Source organism: Arachis ipaensis, chromosome B03 (assembly GCF_000816755.2).
Source record: "Arachis ipaensis cultivar K30076 chromosome B03, Araip1.1, whole genome shotgun sequence".
Lineage (NCBI taxonomy): Eukaryota > Viridiplantae > Streptophyta > Magnoliopsida > Fabales > Fabaceae > Arachis > Arachis ipaensis.
In genome coordinates, this window is record NC_029787.2 from 107,841,060 (window position 1) to 107,859,131 (window position 18,072).

The 18,072-nt window shown below is 30.0% G+C and overlaps 2 protein-coding genes and 1 long non-coding RNA gene across 6 annotated transcripts in view; 2 read left to right on the plus strand and 1 right to left on the minus strand.

The window, feature by feature from the left end:
* The window catches only part of LOC110270282, a 6,543-nt gene extending 3,403 nt beyond the window's left edge, over positions 1-3,140 (plus strand). The window contains exons 4-7 of one of the 4 annotated variants that reach the window (XR_002359649.1): positions 83-310; positions 1,317-1,412; positions 1,825-1,921; positions 3,107-3,140. This is a non-coding gene — a long non-coding RNA (uncharacterized LOC110270282). Of the gene's footprint in view, positions 1-82; positions 311-1,316; positions 1,413-1,824; positions 2,955-3,106 lie in introns of those variants that run through there. The other 3 variants (XR_002359648.1, XR_002359646.1, XR_002359647.1) reach the window with 3 other exon arrangements.
* On the minus strand, positions 7,669-8,895 carry LOC107630844 (mitochondrial import inner membrane translocase subunit TIM8). Its single transcript, XM_016334100.1, has 2 exons — positions 8,702-8,895; positions 7,669-8,164 (listed from the first exon to the last, which is right to left on the minus strand). The coding sequence occupies exons 1-2, from the start codon at positions 8,747-8,749 to the stop codon at positions 7,976-7,978; spliced, it is 237 nt and encodes a 78-aa protein (XP_016189586.1). The 5' UTR covers positions 8,750-8,895; the 3' UTR covers positions 7,669-7,975.
* LOC107634591 (NAC domain-containing protein 41) lies at positions 16,764-17,632 on the plus strand. The gene is made up of 2 exons (XM_016338020.2): positions 16,764-17,070; positions 17,159-17,632. Exons 1-2 carry the CDS (start codon positions 16,887-16,889, stop codon positions 17,608-17,610), a joined length of 636 nt encoding a protein of 211 aa, XP_016193506.1. The 5' UTR covers positions 16,764-16,886; the 3' UTR covers positions 17,611-17,632.

The window sequence follows — 18,072 nt, forward strand, 5'->3', positions numbered from 1 at the left end:
TCTCTCTCTCTCTCTCTCTCTCTCTCTCTCTCTCTCTGAAACCCTAATGTCTCAAAGTTCTTTCTATCCATCCCAAACACAGCAGCAACAAAATGAGCAGAGAAAGAGGGCGATGAAGACTCACAGCCGAGATGGGCTATAATGGGGCGGAGGACAGGTCGAGACTTCTCCTGAAGCTATGACTATCCCTCTCAAACACAGCAGCGGTGGAATGATCAGAAAGAGAGGGCGATGAGGAGTCAAAGAGGCAAGATGGACTATAACGGGGTCGAGGAGGGCTCGACGGAAAGGGAGTTCTCCCTCTGAGGCGGTGAGTGTGATCTCTTTGTAAGGGGATAAGTTATATTGGTTAGTGTAATTTGAACTTACTATTCTTATTAATTCATATGTTTCTTTGCTAATCTTTTTTTATCTAATTTTTTCATTCTGTTTGAATTTAATTTTTTATTCTTTTTTTTTTCTATTTTTCTCAGGTGTTTAAAGTATTTTTTGATATAAAATTTATTTGATTTCTTTGCTTAGAAGATTTTTCAGGCTATTTCTTGCATGTATGTTAGTAGTAATTATTTAATAACCCTTCTTGATGTCCAAAATCAAAGAATTTAGGTAATTTATACACTATCTTCTATAAATTTTGATTCTAACTGGTTTAATGTTCTTTGGCTATTAAATTTATAGTCTCTCACTTTTTTAATCTGAGATGAAATTTATTTTATTACTTTATTTTTTGGTCTCTCTAGCAAAAAGGAACAATAGGGGGAGTTAGATGAATTTTTGTAGTTTCAAAGCCTGAGATCAGGATTTTTCTTATTTACCTCTGAATTCTTTTTATCGTCTCTAATTTGGTTCAATAGTTAGTCTTATGCAATGTGGTCTTCGTTTCTTTTTTCTTGAATGAAAATGAAAAATTGGTTGGTGATTGAATATTATGGAACTCCCATTTGTATTGGTACAAAAATATTCATGATTTGTTTAATTAAATTTGACAATCAGTTACTATCTGATTAAAATTCGGCTAAATATTTGTGCAAGTGATATATATTAGATACACACGTGAAAGAAAAGAACAAAAAGCAAAATTGATACTGATATTATTGGGTATGTGCGATGGGCCTTTTGTATTGGAATAATTTAGCAATGACATTATTTCCTCTCGAAAACATGGAATATTATGGAAGAAATTATTTACTTTGTATTTTTAATGCATATTTGCTTTACAAATAGATGTCTTATCTATTTTTATTGAAACAATTATGCAGAAGAAGTTGGAAAGAAAATTTATTTTTTGTGGCTCTATTATCCAAATGCTTTTGCAGAATCTAATGAAAAAGAAATGCTTGATAGAGGATAAACATGGTTTCTGAGATTGCATAAGGATATTCCTTGCTTGCACCTTATAATTAACAAAAAAGGTATCTTGCATAATTTATGATTTGAAATCATGTCCTCATTTTATTACATGTAATTTTTGTAAATTAAATTACTACTAAAACTTGAAAGGTAGATACAATGATGAAAGTTATCCTTTTATGTCATTTCAAGACATGATCTAAACATATGGTGCTAACCTTTGCTCTTTTATTTATATATATATATATATATTTTGCAACGATGAAACAGTTATTTTCAGTAGCTGAAGAATTTGGTTACTCTAAATGGATTCAATTTGATACTCAAGTTGTTAAAATAAAAGTAACAAAGAACATCCTGTGTTTTGGCTTTCTTTTGATTTTAATGCATTTTCTTTTATTAAAATGCCTATTGCTACTCAAGAAAATGAGAATTTATGTTGAAAAATTTTTCAATCACCGGACAAATATACAGGTTTTAAAATTATGAAGTGTAGAGTATGGAGGAGGACAGCAACTTGAGGGTTATTTGTTTTACGGAGAAGGATTTTAGTGTGGATCACTTTCTATAGGTAAGTTTAAGTTTCGCCCGTTCTGTTTATTTTTTAAAGGTTAGCTTTTAGGATTTGCTTTCTGGCTTCGCTCATTTTGATTTTTTCTGGTGTTATTTTGTTCCAATATTAAAGGATTAGTTTGTGTGTATAGAATGTTCACTGTTTTTTATTCAAATTTCCTAAAAGAATTTAGTATGTTATTTTTCACAATTTAGGAATTAGGTTGAATAAGTTCTGTAGGTCTGGGATTCAGAGTTATGCATGTGTCGGATGTAGATTAGATGAAATGCTGTCGTGTTTCTTTTTTATTTCACCTTTTGTTTATGTATTTTTGCCATCTGAAACATGTATTGTGGAAGCATTTTTATGAGGTAACATTTTGCATGATATCGATTTTTATTGGTTTAAAGTTGATTAAGTTATTGTGGCATATTAAGCATTGGCAATTGATCTATAAATTTATTAATATTTGATGTCTATGACCAATTTGAGTTTAAGAAAATAATCTCACTTCATATTATAAGCATTAGAACTAATAAAAATGAGATAGATAATTGGGTATTAGGTAAGAGAGATATTATATTTTTGCTCCATTTACGTTTAATTTTGAGATTGGGTTACTATCTTTCATTGGTTGATGCAGAATTTTTTCACTTTTATCTGGCCCATTGTATTTTCTATTAGAGTTTTTTTTTCATCTTTTTCATCCCATTTCAAAATGAGAACTCCTATGGATATGATAAATAAGATTAATCTTGAGAAGGAACCATTGAGTCTTAAGGTTAGGGTGATTAGGCTTTGGATTATTTCCAATTTCAGTGGTCAGCTCTTTCCAAATTCTACGATGTTGATTTTAATTGATGAATCTGTGAGTTTTTGTGTTCCAAGCATGCCTCAATTAATACATTATGGTCTAATCTTTTGTTTTAAATGCATTATTCTTGGGTTGATTTGGGGTGTTTTCTTTGTTGTGTTTGTAACTCTTAAACATGTGAAATTTAGCATGTTGTGTCCTTATCTCATTCTCACTTTAATCTACTCCTGAATTTTTTTGTATTTAGTGTTTGGTTCTTTGTAGTTTGTCTTATATTTTGTCCTTTTTATTTTTCGAACTATTATTTTATTTAATATGTGCCAATTATACATTTTCTTTTCTTGGACATTGATGCTAAATTTGATATAAATTATCTTGTGTATTGACAGAGGTGCAAAATATAAGTTACTGTTCGGAAGCCTATGATTTTGTCGGAGAGTCAAGTCTATGTGATGAAGCACTTTTCTTATATTTTGATTTTGTGTCATTTTTGAAAATGATTCATTATGCCATAAGCTTATCCACTGGGATTGATGATTTAATTATGGTTGAAAATTGAGAAAGAGAAAAAAGAAGGAGTATGAGGCTATTAGAAATTTGCATTTCCTACACATGCATTTTTTATTTTTTGCAATTGTTGTTTGAGTTGACCTCTTTTTTATTGTTATTTTACAACTCTATACTTCTTCAATTTTATGTCTTTGTTGGTTGGATAGATATTTTTAGTAGTAGTATAAGTCACATGATTTGTTGAATTCGATAGGTTGAAAAAAATTTAGAGACACATTAAGAAGTATTTTTGGAATACTACTCAATTTTTCAAATGGTATATTAAAAGTAGATTATATTTTTGCTTTACCTTTCAAATAAAAGGTAAAGCAAAAAGCAACGTCCGAAAACAAAAAGTAACATCCTCTACGGTGCTTTCTTTAAACTAAGTTAGGATTCAAATTAAAAGGTAGTAGTTAAGAGATTTGAAGGATAGTTCAAATTGAAAAAAAGCTTTGTTTTTATTTCTGTATTTCTTTTTTTAATCTTGAAAAATAAGTTTGATGAGAGATTTTGGACATTTATTCTCTCTTTTTTTTCAATCAACAAATAAATAAAATCAAAAGTCAAAATAGTAATTTTTTCAAATCTTTAAGTTCATCTTTTTATGCATGGGATCTTTTAAATTTTATAGACTTTCATTAGCATTGAAAAATGATAATTTATATTTTTGTAAAATAATTTTTTTATCTAAGAAATAAATTATTTTAACACAATAAATCAAAGAATTTTTACATAAATGATATTGGTTATGATTTTTATTCATGTTTTATTTTTTAAACTGTGTTCTTTATATGTTTAAATTGTATTTGTTGTCGCATAATTTATGAAGTTGAATATGATATAATACACTGTGAGGCAGAATTTTTTTAGCCAATTCTAAGTGCTCATCAAATAGTAGGCAAGATTTTTTTAGTCAATTCTAAGTGCTCATCAAATAGTATGCTGACAGTCAAATGCATGTTTTGAAAAATAAAAATTGCATGTTTTAAAAAATAAAAATAGAAAGAATGAGTATAAATTTGATCTTAATTAAAAAAAATTTACAAATTATGATGGATTAAGAAATAATACTTATGTATTTTGAGTAATGATAAAATAAATAAATCTTTTATCTTTAAATAAAAAATTGAGCAACAAAAATACTTTTATTAATGTAAAAAATGACAATCTAAAAGAACTGAAAAAAGAAATAGAAATTTTCAATCTGTGCGATGCACGGGTGTTCTGCTAGTATTCTTCACCATTTCTTGTTATCCCGTTGGGATAAATTACTATAAAAAAGAACTGATTATAATAGAGAGTAGAGAGATGGATATAATATGACTAATGGTTGAATAAAAAAACTCTTTATATATAGTTTTCTTTTGGATGTAGTTATACATTTAGATAATTAGACACATATCTTAGGTATTATAATTCCATTTCTTTTACACATGTATCTCGGGTATTGAATATTCGTTTTTTGCTTTGTATTATATCTCATCCAAAATACATAAAGTTTTTGTTGTATCATATTCTAATGACCGAGTACTTAAAATATGTGTATAATGAAAATAGGGTCACAGTATTCAAGATGTATAAAATTATGTATATCAATAAATTTTTTTTATTATAAATTTTGATAAATAATATATTTAATTAATTTAAATAAAAAATCCCACGAATGGTAGGATAGCAAAAGAAATTACTCGATAATAAAAAAGGCTCTTTTTTGCACAAATTTATTATTAAATCAATTATCAATATATTGTACAGGAATATTGTATTACTTTGCAACTTTTTTATTTTTAATTTTGAATTAAAAAAAATTCACTCAAAAAATTCTAGGTGCAGCACATCAATATCGTCACTCCTTTAATGAATGGCAGCCAGCCGCATCCAAAACACCAAATGAGGCTTCTTATTTATATCTCTATAGAATTCGACGAGTTAATAACATTATATTTGCTTGCTTGAAACTTTAAGAGTGTTTTAACATGAGTAATTAAAAGAGAGAAAAATAGTTTTAAAGAAGAAAAATTTTTAAAGTTATTATTATTATTATTATTATTATTATGGCCGAAGCCTTTAAGGAATGAAGAAAGAAAATCTAAAGCTGGTCTCATATCCATTATACATATATATATAAAACGTGGATTCATTCACAATATGAAAGCAAAATAAAGATGTGAAACGTGGAGGCATGCAAGCATATATATGTATGGTAATGACATATATATATATATATATCCATCTTCTTATGACACCTAACCTACCTTATAAAAGCTAATCATCACCATCAGTCTTAATCTTTTTCATTTTCTCTTCCCTCATCACCGAATCATACAAGAAAAAGAAAAGAAAGGACCGAGATAGAGAGCAACCAAGAAACTTCCATGGAACCGTGACTTTCAACTTCAATTTTCTTATGATCTGTAACTCTAATAAAAAATCTAATTCGGTAAAAGTATTTTTATCTTCCTTCTCTACACGTTGGCATTATTTTTGTTCGATGGAGGCTGACAGTGACGTAGCTCCTCTTCCCCTTGAGTTCGGCCAACTGAATTTTTAGGAAGCACAGATGATTTCTGACGCTTTCCTCTCCAGCAGCTCGGTCAAAAAGTTTTTCCAGAACTTTCATTGATTTTAATTTCATACGGAGGTAGGGAGTTTGTTTTTAAAGTTAAGTTTTTAATTTAGAATGCCTACAAAGTTAATTGGATAATTACAAATATATATATATATATATAATAGTAATGATATTGAATATGGATTATTGCTGTGAATGTGACTGGTTTGGTTGTTATGAGAGTTTAATTGGTCAAATTAAGTTTGGATTGAGGTTGTGAAAATGTGATTGTTGAGGAATAGGGAACCCGTAAGGGTGGTTTAGTCCGAATTTTAGAGAAAATGTTGCCGAAATTTTATAAAATCTGAGGTTTTATTTGAAAAGTTATTTTAAAAGATTTGGTTTTGGAAAATTAAATTATTTAAAATATATTTAGTTAAGAAAAGATTTATTCTATTTTAAAGTTTAATTTATTAAGAAAAGTATAATGTTTTAAACTCAATCTTTTAAGGAGAGATTTTGTTTTAAGTAAAGATTTGAGCTCGGTTTATTAAGAAAAGGAATCTCTGCCACAGGAGAGTAGAGAACAAGGATTTAAAGAATATATTAATTAATGAAGTTTCTGCCACAGGAGAGCAGATGTGACATTGTTTGGGCCTTAGTACCAAATGTAAAGTGGGGACGCCCACACACTGAGAACTGTTTTTCAGATGTACGCTTATTGATTTGGAAAGTCACACTGATGCGGCCTAGCCGTACGACTTAAAGTCACACTGATGCGGCCTGGCCGTACGACTTATAAGCACACTGATGCATCTGGAAAACCATATCTGGGACTTGTGCCCGGGTAATGTCGGGAGCGGGTAGGCAACCGACACATGAGCTCATGGCCTGCGTTAGGGATAGACATGCATCATATTGATTGCGCATTTGCATTTGATTGCGCTTGCCTGTTTTATTACTTTGTGATTGTATTGTTTGTCTTGTTGTGACTTGTTTGTACATTGAATAATTTATTATTATTAATAATTGTGTGATTTTAATTACTACAAATAATTTTCTGGTATTTTCTTATAAACTGAAACGCGATATCGACCTAAAGCCTCAATATTAAATAGTAAATAAGGAGAACAGGTTAATAACTCCTTACTTTTAGTACGATCATGACGTGCTAAAGGTTAGGGTGTTACATTAAGTATGGACCAAAAATGATAATATTTGTTGATCATATATTCATATAACATTGCTCTTTAAAAAATACTTAAATTCTTTTAATGGAAAATAATGTATTTAAATTTTTTTAAATATAATTTCAAAATTCAAAAAATTTTAATTGAAGATTGAGTAATAAAAATGAAGAATTTTAATTTCTTCAAAAAAGAAAAAAGAAATTCAATTTTCTCTCTTTTTTCTAATCTCATTTTAAAATATATTTATTCGCATAAATTAACAGTCAAAGATAATCTAACCATCTATGTTAAACAAAACTTTTGAAAATATAACTAATATAATTATCTCAACCAAACAAAAAATTTAATTCTCTAACATTTAAAATGACTCTTATAAAAAAAGTTGAAATTACAACCATGGAAAAAAAATTAAAAATATAAAACCTTTAGCAATTTTTTAAGTATTTGTGTAAGAATATCCCTTCTCCCTATTACTAAACAAACACTTGTAATTTTTTTTTTTTTTTACCAAAGATAGGAGACTCGAACCCGCAACTTCTTAATTGAGTATGAGGAGACTATGCCATTTGAGCTATTACTCATTGGCCAAACACTTGTAAATTTAAATTAGGCTTATGATGGCATTTACATTTTTTTTATTTTTATTAACAAGAACAAATACTTAAAAAGTTTCACTCATTTCACTGCATATAAAGACGAATTTTATCGTTGGACTGCAAAGGCAACATGGATTATGAGCCATTGTAATGATCAAAGTTAAACTATTAAAATAGTAGTACAAAAACCGCACCGAAAGGTACTAAACTTCTTATAGATTCACATGGGAACCAACGCTATAGTACTTTCCAGTGTGTCACAAATTCGCAGAGATAAAAACTAACAATGCCCAAACAATTTGGATGTAATCTAAGACAGACATGAGTGACCAACCGAAAAACCAAATTGCAGATTAATTAAGTTGATGATCTTCACTGCAAGCTTTGAAACTTTTTCATGATAAGTAGGCTCATCTCAATATAGCGATGTGCACAGTTAGAAAGACAAGTAGATTCACTCGAACTGAACTTATTCCCAGGTGTACCCGTGATGCATTTGTCCCAGCATGCATCTGTCAGCTTTGACACCATTTCATTAACCATTGCTAGTTGCTGCTCTTGCTGCAATTACTTAACTAAGTTAAACTTTAAATCTTTTATTTCAATGTTAACTCATTTTTATCACATGAATTTAAAAAGAATGCTGCGAAAAACCCCAATGTTAGTAATAAATAAATAAATAAAACCAAACAAATGCCCTCAAAATCCTATCACATTTGATATGATTTTTGTTTGAATGAATTTTTTTTATCCCTGTAAAATACCTGTGTGCTAATTGAATCTTCTTACTCTATATTAATTCTCCTTTTTTTTATTTGACCAGATAAGATTAAGTGAAACAAAACAGATATTTACAAAATGAAGTAGTAAAAATTGAAAAAGCAACGGAAAATTCATTGCTTTCCACTCATTTTGAAGCGATAAACACGAAAGGGCAAAAAAAATTCACCAAAAGCACACTAAGAATAAAGAACAATAATAAGTAAATATAAAGAAACAGAACTCTTGCAAACTAGAAGTTCGTACGATTCTACGACAACAAATTCGAAACAAACCTCAATCGAATGGAAAAAAGAAAGAGCAACGTCTGAAACTTACAGAGTAGAATTGCTGCATGTCAGATGAATCAAGCTTTGAAAAATCCATGGATAATGGAGAGAGGATTAGGCTGTAGAAACTTCAATCAAAATTTCTCAGAAAAACCCTAATCGATAAGAACTAGGAAGACGACTATCAGAAAAACTGTAAAATTGTGTGTCCAATTTCAATGGACATAAGCCAACTCTGTATTGGGCTTTAGAGGATCATTTAGGCTTTATATTGTTTTTGGGCTTACGATTTTATTTGTCAGCGTGTAGAAAACAACCAAAAATCAGGCAAATTTTGCTAATTTTTTTAAATTCTAAATAATTTTCATTTTTTGAAGAATTTAAGATAGGTTTAGTATTTATAATTCAAACTAATATTTAAAATTAAGAATTTATCATGTAAAATATAAAATTAAAAAAATTAAAAACTGACTCCCTAATCTTACTCATATAAGAAATAGTGCAAGCATTATTTTTCCAAAATGTTGAAGAAATACTTTTCTATGAATGTATATGTAATTATTATGTGTCATCTCTAGTCACTTCACCACAAAGATAGATCTAGGTGAGAAGAAGGAAGGAGGCACTCCCCCCAACTCCACAACTAGAAATTTGGAAACAAATTAATAAGTATATATGGATTAATATATTTTGCTCTTATTATTATATTATCTTTGTCCAATTTGAATAATTAGATTTTGAATTTTATTTTATAATTTAAAAAAAATTAATTTAATTATCTCTAGTTATGGAATTATATTAATTATTTGAAAATAAATTTTGTAAATTAATAATTAAATAGTATTTTTATAGATATTATTATTGGATTAAAATTGATTTTCAATTACTCTATTACTCCTAATTTTATTAAAAATTATTTAAACTACCCAAATATTTTCAAATTGAAACACTAAAAACCAAACACTAACCCTAATCCCTTCTAACCTAACCCTAACTGCCAATGTTTCTCTTAGGGCTGGCAATAGATAGGGTAGGGTAGTGTTTAGACTCTACCCTAACTCTACCCGCGGGTTGAAAACTTTCTTAAAACTCTACCCTACCCTACCTGCGAGTTGAAAATCTCTCAACCTTAACCCTAGCCACACCCTAAAGTTCTAAACCCTATCCTACTCGCAGAAACAAAAAAAATCAAATAAATATAAAATTCAACCATTCCAAATTTCATACATATTAATAAAATAAAAAATAAAAAACTACGTTCAAATAAAAATGAAAAACAATAAAATCTTAAAGAAATCTAACATAAAATTACAAATAATATGATCATCAACTAGTTTAGTGATTATTTCAAGTTTTTATAAGAAGAAGATTGTGAGTACAAGACTCACTTTCTTCACTACATACATAACTTTTACATATATATTATATAATATATTAAGGGTGCGGGTAGGGTAGGGTAGGGTATACCCTAAACCCGTACCCTACCCTACCCGCAGACAAATTTGCACCTTACCCTACCCTACTCGCAGCGGGTAGGGTAGACAACCCTACATGAACGGGTTGATCTGAGTTGGGTACCTGCGGGTATGGTATATATTGCCAACCCTAGTTTCTCCCCTTCCTTACCAAACTCAACGGCAGCAGCAAGAAAAACCAAGAAGTTAAAGAAAGAAAGGGAAATGGGGAAAGAGAGGAACCAGCAGAAGAGAAGGGGGAAGGGTGAGCCGAGAGGAAAGAGAGCTGTCCACGCTGCTGTTGTCCAACTCGCGTTGCCGCCATTCAGCCTCATTCTACCACGCCTGCCAGGTTGCCGTCGCATAGTCGCCGCCTAGCGCCGTTGAGTAGAGCCGCGAAGAAAAGAGAGTTTTCGAGTGATGGAGAAGACGACGTGGAGAGAGGAGGTCGTGGGCTTAGAACCGCCGCGCCTTCGCCGTAGACTGTGCCACGGTTGTGGTTCGTCGCCACCATCAGCTGGGTCACCGGGAGAAGGAAAACTTAACGCGAAGAGGGTGAAGAGCCGCTGCCGTTCGTCGCTCCTAGCTTGCCCTCACCACTGCCTGTGAGTTGTTCATGCTATCGCCGATCTGGACTGAGGGAGAGGAAGATGCCGGGAAGAAAGAGAAGGTGACGGTAAGGATGGGTTTTGTCATGGTCTCTGTTGTTGTGGGTGAAGGTTGCCCCTAAGCTGCATGTGGTTGTTGGAGCTGCTCTGCTGCCGTTCTGGTCACTGGGTATGGCACGGGTGTCGCTGGAATCAACTGATGGAGCTACCGCTACCCAGTTCTTGGTTCTTGCTCGGTACAGTAAGCTGTTCTTGCCTTAAAACCCTTGCCGTTAGCATTTTGTTATAATCTGTTGAAGTTTTTGCGACGTTAATGTCTCAGGGTCGAAGTTACTGTGACTGCATGTGGTGTTTGATGGCTGCCACTGCGGCGGGCCAGAAGGAAAAAGAGATTTTTTTTCGCGTTTCATAGCTTTCGGGTTTCGACAATCAAGGTAGGGGATTTTATTTTGAAATTAACTATTGCCATGGAAGTCTAGTGGGTATTTATAAATAATTTATAATTATTTGGAATGGCTGAGTTTAAGTTATATTTGTGACTGAATTTGATGAATATGTGTTTGATTTCTTGATTGTTTAGGAATACTGAAATTCTTATTATTGGATGGTTATAATGAATATTTGTTGAGTTGTGGTTGTGAATAGTGATAGATTTGGTATTGCTTGTTGAATTGGAAATATGAATTGAGTTTGAATTGAGGCTGTGATTGATGCTGGAAACTCTGATTATGTCAATGTCTTGGTTGGGTTGTTGATTTGAGAAATTATAAAAGTAAGGGAGCCTATAAGGGTGGTGAAGACGAATTTTAAGAGGAGGTTCTGTCCAAATTTTTATAAAAACATATGAAAAAAAAAGTGATTTTTGTTTTGAAAACCTCTTTTAAATATGTATTTACATTAAGAAGCAAACTTTGTATTAAAAATCAGATTTATAGGCTTATTTTGAGAAATAATTTTGAAATTGAACCTAGTTAGCTTTTAGATTTGTAAAATAATTTGGCATTGAATTTGGAATGTCTGATTTATCAAGGATGATCTTTCAGAATCGAAAATGATTTGGTTGGGACCCTAAAAGGGTGGCATAGTCCGAATTTTAGAGGAAATGCTGGCGAAATTTTTATAAACTCTAAGAGTTTATTTAAAGTGTTATTTAAAAGTAAATATGATTTAAGAATATTATTTGATTTCGATTTATTACGAAAAGAATTTTGTTTTCAATTCGATTTATTAAGAAAAGTTTAATGTTTTAAACTCAATATTTTGAGAAGGAATTTCGCTTTAAAGTTATATTTTGAGTTCTGTTTGATAAGAAAGAAAAGAAGAAGAACGAAAAGTAAAGGAAAGAGAGATAATTAAAGGAATCTCTGTCACAGGAGAGCAGAGAACAAAGATTAAAGGAATATATTAATTAAAGGAATGTCTGCCACAGGAGAGCAGATGCGACTTTGTTTGGACCTTAGTGCCAAATGTATAGTGGGGACGCCCACACACTGAGAACTATTTTTCAGATGTAAGCTCATTGATTTGAAAGTCACACTGTATGCGGCTTAGCCGTAAGACTTATAAGCACACTGTATGCATCTGGAAAGCCATATCTGGGACTCGTGCCCGGTAATGTTGGGAGCGGGTAGGCAACCGACACATGAGCTCATGGCTTGCGTTAGGAATAGACATGCATCATGTTGTTTGCACATTAGCATTTGATTGTGTTTGCTTATCTAGTTTCTCTGTGATTATGCTGTTTGTCTTATTGCAATTTGTTTGTGTGTTGATCTGTTTCTTATGCTATTAGTTGGTGTATTGAGGTGACTGAGAATTGAGGTTGCGATTGAGATTTGTTTTAAGTTCTGAAATTTAAAGAAGGTAATTAATTATTTAAAGTAAAAGTAAAAGTAAAAAGTATTTCCAAAGGTTTAACAAAATAGTTTTACTGAGTAAGTTAAATTATTTGCATTAAAGTCATTACTTTTACGGCATTTGCATTTCCTACTAAGAACGTGTGGTTTGTTCTCACTCCAAAATCTTCCACCCTTTTAGTGACAGGTTCGAAGATTCAGTATGAAGTTGCAGACGATTAGTAGATTTACTTGTGATGCCCGTTGTTTTTATAGAGTCCCCTCACCCTTGTTGCTTTAGCTTTTATTTTATCCAGAGGAATATGTATTGTATTCAAGTTTCATATTGAATTCATTTGTATAGCATTTATTATTATTAATAATTATGTGATTATTATTATTTGAATATCTTTTATATGTGATTTTAATTACTAAAGATAATTTTATGAAATTTTCTATAAAACTGAAATGCGAACTAAAGACTCAATATTAAATAGCTAATAAAAAAAGTAGAGTAGTAACACTTTATTTTTAGTACGATCATGACGTGCTAAAGATTAGGGTGTTACAATATGGAGTTCAAGTGTTATTTAGAAGATATTAGTTTACATTTTTAGAATGTTTTAATTTAATTTGATGTATTTTGATTTTGTTTATTTAATTATTAGATTGGCCTTATATTTGTGGGCTTAGGGTTTTCTACATTTTAACCTAATAAGAGGTTATAAATATCTTATAAAATAGGGTAGTCATAGTATAGAATGATTTAGAGGTATAAAAACTCCTTTTTGGTTTCGTGATGAAACCATGATATGGACAATTGAGGTTGAGGATTTCCTCTCTTGTTGCATCGAAAAATTGAGTAAAAGGTTGATGACTCCCTTTGATTTAATTTCCAAATTATGGCGTTGACAAGTTAGGTTGAGGAGTTCATTTTTTGTTGCGTCAAGAAATTGGGTAGAAAGTAGAGTGATTCTCTTTGTACTCAATTTCAATATATCATTTTTGCTTCTATTTCAATTTCAATGTATCTATTTTTATTCAGTTTGAATCCTTATCTTCTTATTTATCCTTTTATTTCTTTCTATTTTTGCTTCTACATCCGACAGTTAACAACCTTAGTAAAATTTATTTTAATATATTTTTATGCTGATAACTAAAATTTTTTGAATCTGTCACTGTGTCACCATAGTACTATTTAACTTGCTAGTTAATATCTTTCTATTTTGAATACTAGATTAGTTTTTAGTTTTTACTAAAGTTTTCCAGAAGATTGACATTTATCATACTGTTTTTATTTGAATAGTTTGATAAACAATGTGTTGTATGTCGTTTCTAATACTTATTCTGCGTAATTGAATAAGATACCATATTAGCTAGTAAAAATTAATTAAAAGAAGAACTAAGGAAAAACTAAGACCTCAATCATAATTAAACACTACTACCTTACTCTATAGTCTATTCTTAAAGCTATATGCTTTTGAATGCTACTAATTAATTGCCTATGATCCAGATAAAAACTAGTAGTGAGGCATGACAAAGTTTCTTATGCGTTAAGCATAGTTTGCCTTTTCTACTGTTTTTCTTCGCTTTGGCATAGAATTAGTGAAATTAGTGCATGAAAGAAAGAACAGAAAAGAGAGTGAGAGAGAGATTGCAACACATGATTATTAGGGGAGGCTCCACAAACAGAAACGCAGTTAAATTTTATTGGAAAAGGACACCTTAGTGCATCATAAATCATAAACTATAAAAAAAGAGCCTTAACCAAAAAAAAAAAAAAAGAAAAAAAAAAAAAAAGAAAAAAAAAAAAAAAGAAAAAAAAAAAAAAAAAAAAAAAAAAGAAAGGAAAAAAAAGACAGAAATTAAAGCTAAGAGAAGTGACTAAGTGAGTCCCATGTGTAATAGAACTAAGCAAGACACTTATTTAAATAATAGTATTGTATTTTACTTACACCTACAGGAACCAACTACTTCTTTTGCCGCGGTCTTAAGCAAGGATTCAAACATGCAAATACGTAATATTGACTTCTTATTTTCTTTTTAATTTTTTTAGTAAGCGCTAGTGAATCTTTCAAAATCTGATTGTAGTGGGAAAAATAAAGCTCTTTAAATCAACATCTTCCTAGTGAAGAAAAGTACCAATACTTTCTTTTAAATCCTTTTCTGATCTTAATCTAGATTTAACAATGGTCATAATATATTTTAGTAAGTAGTGATAACTGATAAGATAACGTATCTTTTTATATGTTTATTTAGAACCGCAATTTTTAACTTAAAATATGATTTACATTATATGTATATAGTTTACAATAATAAAATAATATGATTTAGTGATTTACATTATATAATGTAATAATTACTCTGTTCTAATTAGTTGACTCTATGTGCATGTTTAATAATGTGATGGTGGTTTTGCTTTTTATCGAAAGTATATATGGGCCTGTTCATTTTTTCCCCTTTATATATTTTTCGTACATCCATTTTTTTAATTGAATTCTTTGGAAACTTTAATTTTACAAACAAACAAACTAAAATTAAACAGAGCCGAAGCAAATCGTTGTAAAGAAAACTACTAAAGGAAAAAGAAGCTTCGTCTTTAGAAACACTTGCAGGCAACATAAAGTGAGTCTGAGTCATCTATCCATCAATAATAATTATTCAAATTCATTTTTTTTTTCTTTGAAAAGAGTAGGCAAATAGACAATAATTATATCATGATCAATTTACATGGCAAATATAGGAGAACTTTAAGCACGAAAATTGAATAGAAAAATTATATTAGAAAAGGTCAATAAATATGTAAAACGATAATGCGGCAGACATGAATCACATGCAAGACTTTGGTATATGAAAGTAATAACAAGGTCAGGGTCTTTGATCAGAAGTAGAATTTAATATGAAATTTCTTACGTGACAGGCTCTGATTGATGTGTGTGAGTATACTACTCTTAATAGGGGGATCGGAGAGAAGTTTAATTTTCTGATTTGAAATAATATCTAGTGTAATTTTCATGTTATACATATATATATAGCAAAAGTTAAAAAAAAAATGATGAATAATAGATTGATTAGGGATTTTTAGGACTTGTATGACTTGTATAGTGAAAAAGCTTGTATGTAAATATTAATCCAATTATTTATTTGATTTGATTGAGATGAATATTAAATTATTTAATATTTTATTTGATCACACTAGCAATAACTAACCAATTGCTCTTTTATTCGTTAATACTTTTTTTTTTTACTTTTTATGATGCATTATTTTTACTTTTTATTTTTTTAATAAACTATGAAACATTATTATTCGTTATATTATCCTCTATCTCTTTTATATTTTTTATTTTGTTCCTATTTATTTATTAAGTTTTTGTATTTTTATTAAAAATTTTATTTATTCTATACAAGTTAATTTATCATAACTTTTCACATGTTAAATTTTTTTAATGTTTAAATTATATTTTTCACGTGCTTAATTTCATTTTTAATTTAGAAGATTGAGTGATAAAATAACATCTATAAAAACTATTGTGCGTTGTCTTTTTTTTCTTCTTCGTCTTTTTTGCTTTTCTCTCTTTTTGTGGGGATTATGATTAAATGTAATGGTGCTTATACATAAATGATAAGTATAAATTGTATTATATCTTTTTTCAGTAATTTTTTTTATTTATCTTGAAATAAGAAAAAAAATATTGTAAATTACTTTGTACTAATAAACCCATCATCGTTATAATAAGATATTGTGCATTTATCTTATCTTTAGCAGTTTTAGTAGGTGTTTACGTTAACAAAAAATATGAAACTATTTTTAAGTACATATACAGCTAATTCAACTCAAGAATAGATAAAATATGTTAGTAAATTTTAACAAGTAGTAATATTGGTCATATTACTTTGATTTCAAGAGTAATTAGGATATATAGTAGAATATAAAATATTTCTAAGTAGATTTTAACGAAAATAGTTCTCCCTAATAGATTTTTTTACTATGACAATAAAAAAGTAATTCAAAAAAATTTTTATGTCATGTTAAATTACATAATAGTAATATATAATAATATTCTTTCCAACAACGACTATGACGACTTTATTACGATATAAAGGTTAGGCATCATGTCAAAAGGGAAAGAAAAAGATCTTTAAGAGCACGATAAGAGAAGAAGATTTGTTTAATTAATTTGTCAATAGAACAAATTAAAGTGGATGCATGCTATCATATATACTATATATGTGTCGCTTTTCTCTTGTATAAATATAGTTCCATGTTAGCTTAACTGAATTTCATCGATGTGCATGTATAGTATCAGAGAGTAGAGAGAATATAATACAATCAAATAATGGAAAAGTTAAATTTTGTGAAGAAGAATGGGGTAAGTAGAATGCCTCCTGGATTCAGATTCCAGCCAACGGATGAAGAGCTTGTGTTTCAGTATTTGAAATGTAAGGTCTTCTCATTCCCCTTGCCCGCTTCCATGATTCCTGACATCAATCTCTCCAACTATGATCCTTGGGATTTGCCAGGTACCTACATATGTACCCGTATACGTATGTATATTAAATAGTCACATACATAACATGATGGTTAATATATTGTTATTTTGATACATAGGAAATTGTGATGAACATCAAGAGATGTATTTCTTCAGCAGCAAGGAACCCAAGTATAGAAATGGAAGCCGCATGAACCGAACAACCACCTCTGGCTATTGGAAGGCAACAGGATCCGACAAAAGAATCATTTCATCTTCTAATAATAGTGACGATAATAGCATTCTTGGCATTAGAAAAACCCTAGTGTTTTACCAAGGGAAATCTCCCAATGGCACTAGAACTCACTGGGTCTTGCATGAATATCGCCTGGTTAGTACTACTCTACATGCTAATAACAATGCTTGCGATATAGGAGATTGGGTTCTGTGTCGCTTATCGGTGAAGAAAAGGAGTGTTGGGAGTGGTAGTATCATCATAAGCAAGAAAGCACGTTCTTCACCATCTTCATCCTCATCTTCTTCCACTTCAAGTAATAACGTCATGGAAGTATCTTCTTCATATGCTTCTTAATATCAACAATGCACTTCCTCCTCATGGTCTTGCTGACTATTGATTAAAACCACCATACATATTCTCACTCACAACCCGTCGTTTCTGCAACTAAATGGGTTCAGACCCTTTAAAATTAACAAGAGAAATATTAGTGCGCTATTAAAATTTATTATTTTTGGTCATCACTTTTAGCCATTAACTCAATTTCTTTAGTTTAATAATTCAATGACATGTTTTTAGACCACACTTTTAAATATTGATGGCTAACGAATGATCAATAATAATAAATTTTAATGGTCTTCTAGTATTTTTCGATTAACAACACTAAATATGCTTAGCATTATTTATCATCCAATGATCACATTAATATAATTTAATTCAATAAAATTATTTATTATCATTTGATTGAATAAAATTTTTATTTTAGCTAAAAATTTTAGGATTTCTCAACCTCAAGATCATCCATGTTAAATCATTAAA

Coding starts and splice junctions, on each gene's coding strand:
- LOC107634591 (XM_016338020.2), top strand. CDS start 16,887: ATGGAAAAGTTAAATTTTGTGAAGAAGAATGGGGTAAGTAGAATGCCT. Junction 17,071..17,158: donor TGATCCTTGGGATTTGCCAG/GTACCTACATAT, acceptor TTTGATACATAG/GAAATTGTGATGAACATCAA.
- LOC107630844 (XM_016334100.1), bottom strand. CDS start 8,749: ATGGATTTTTCAAAGCTTGATTCATCTGACATGCAGCAATTCTACTCT. Junction 8,165..8,701: donor ACATGCAGCAATTCTACTCT/GTAAGTTTCAGA, acceptor AAGTAATTGCAG/CAAGAGCAGCAACTAGCAAT.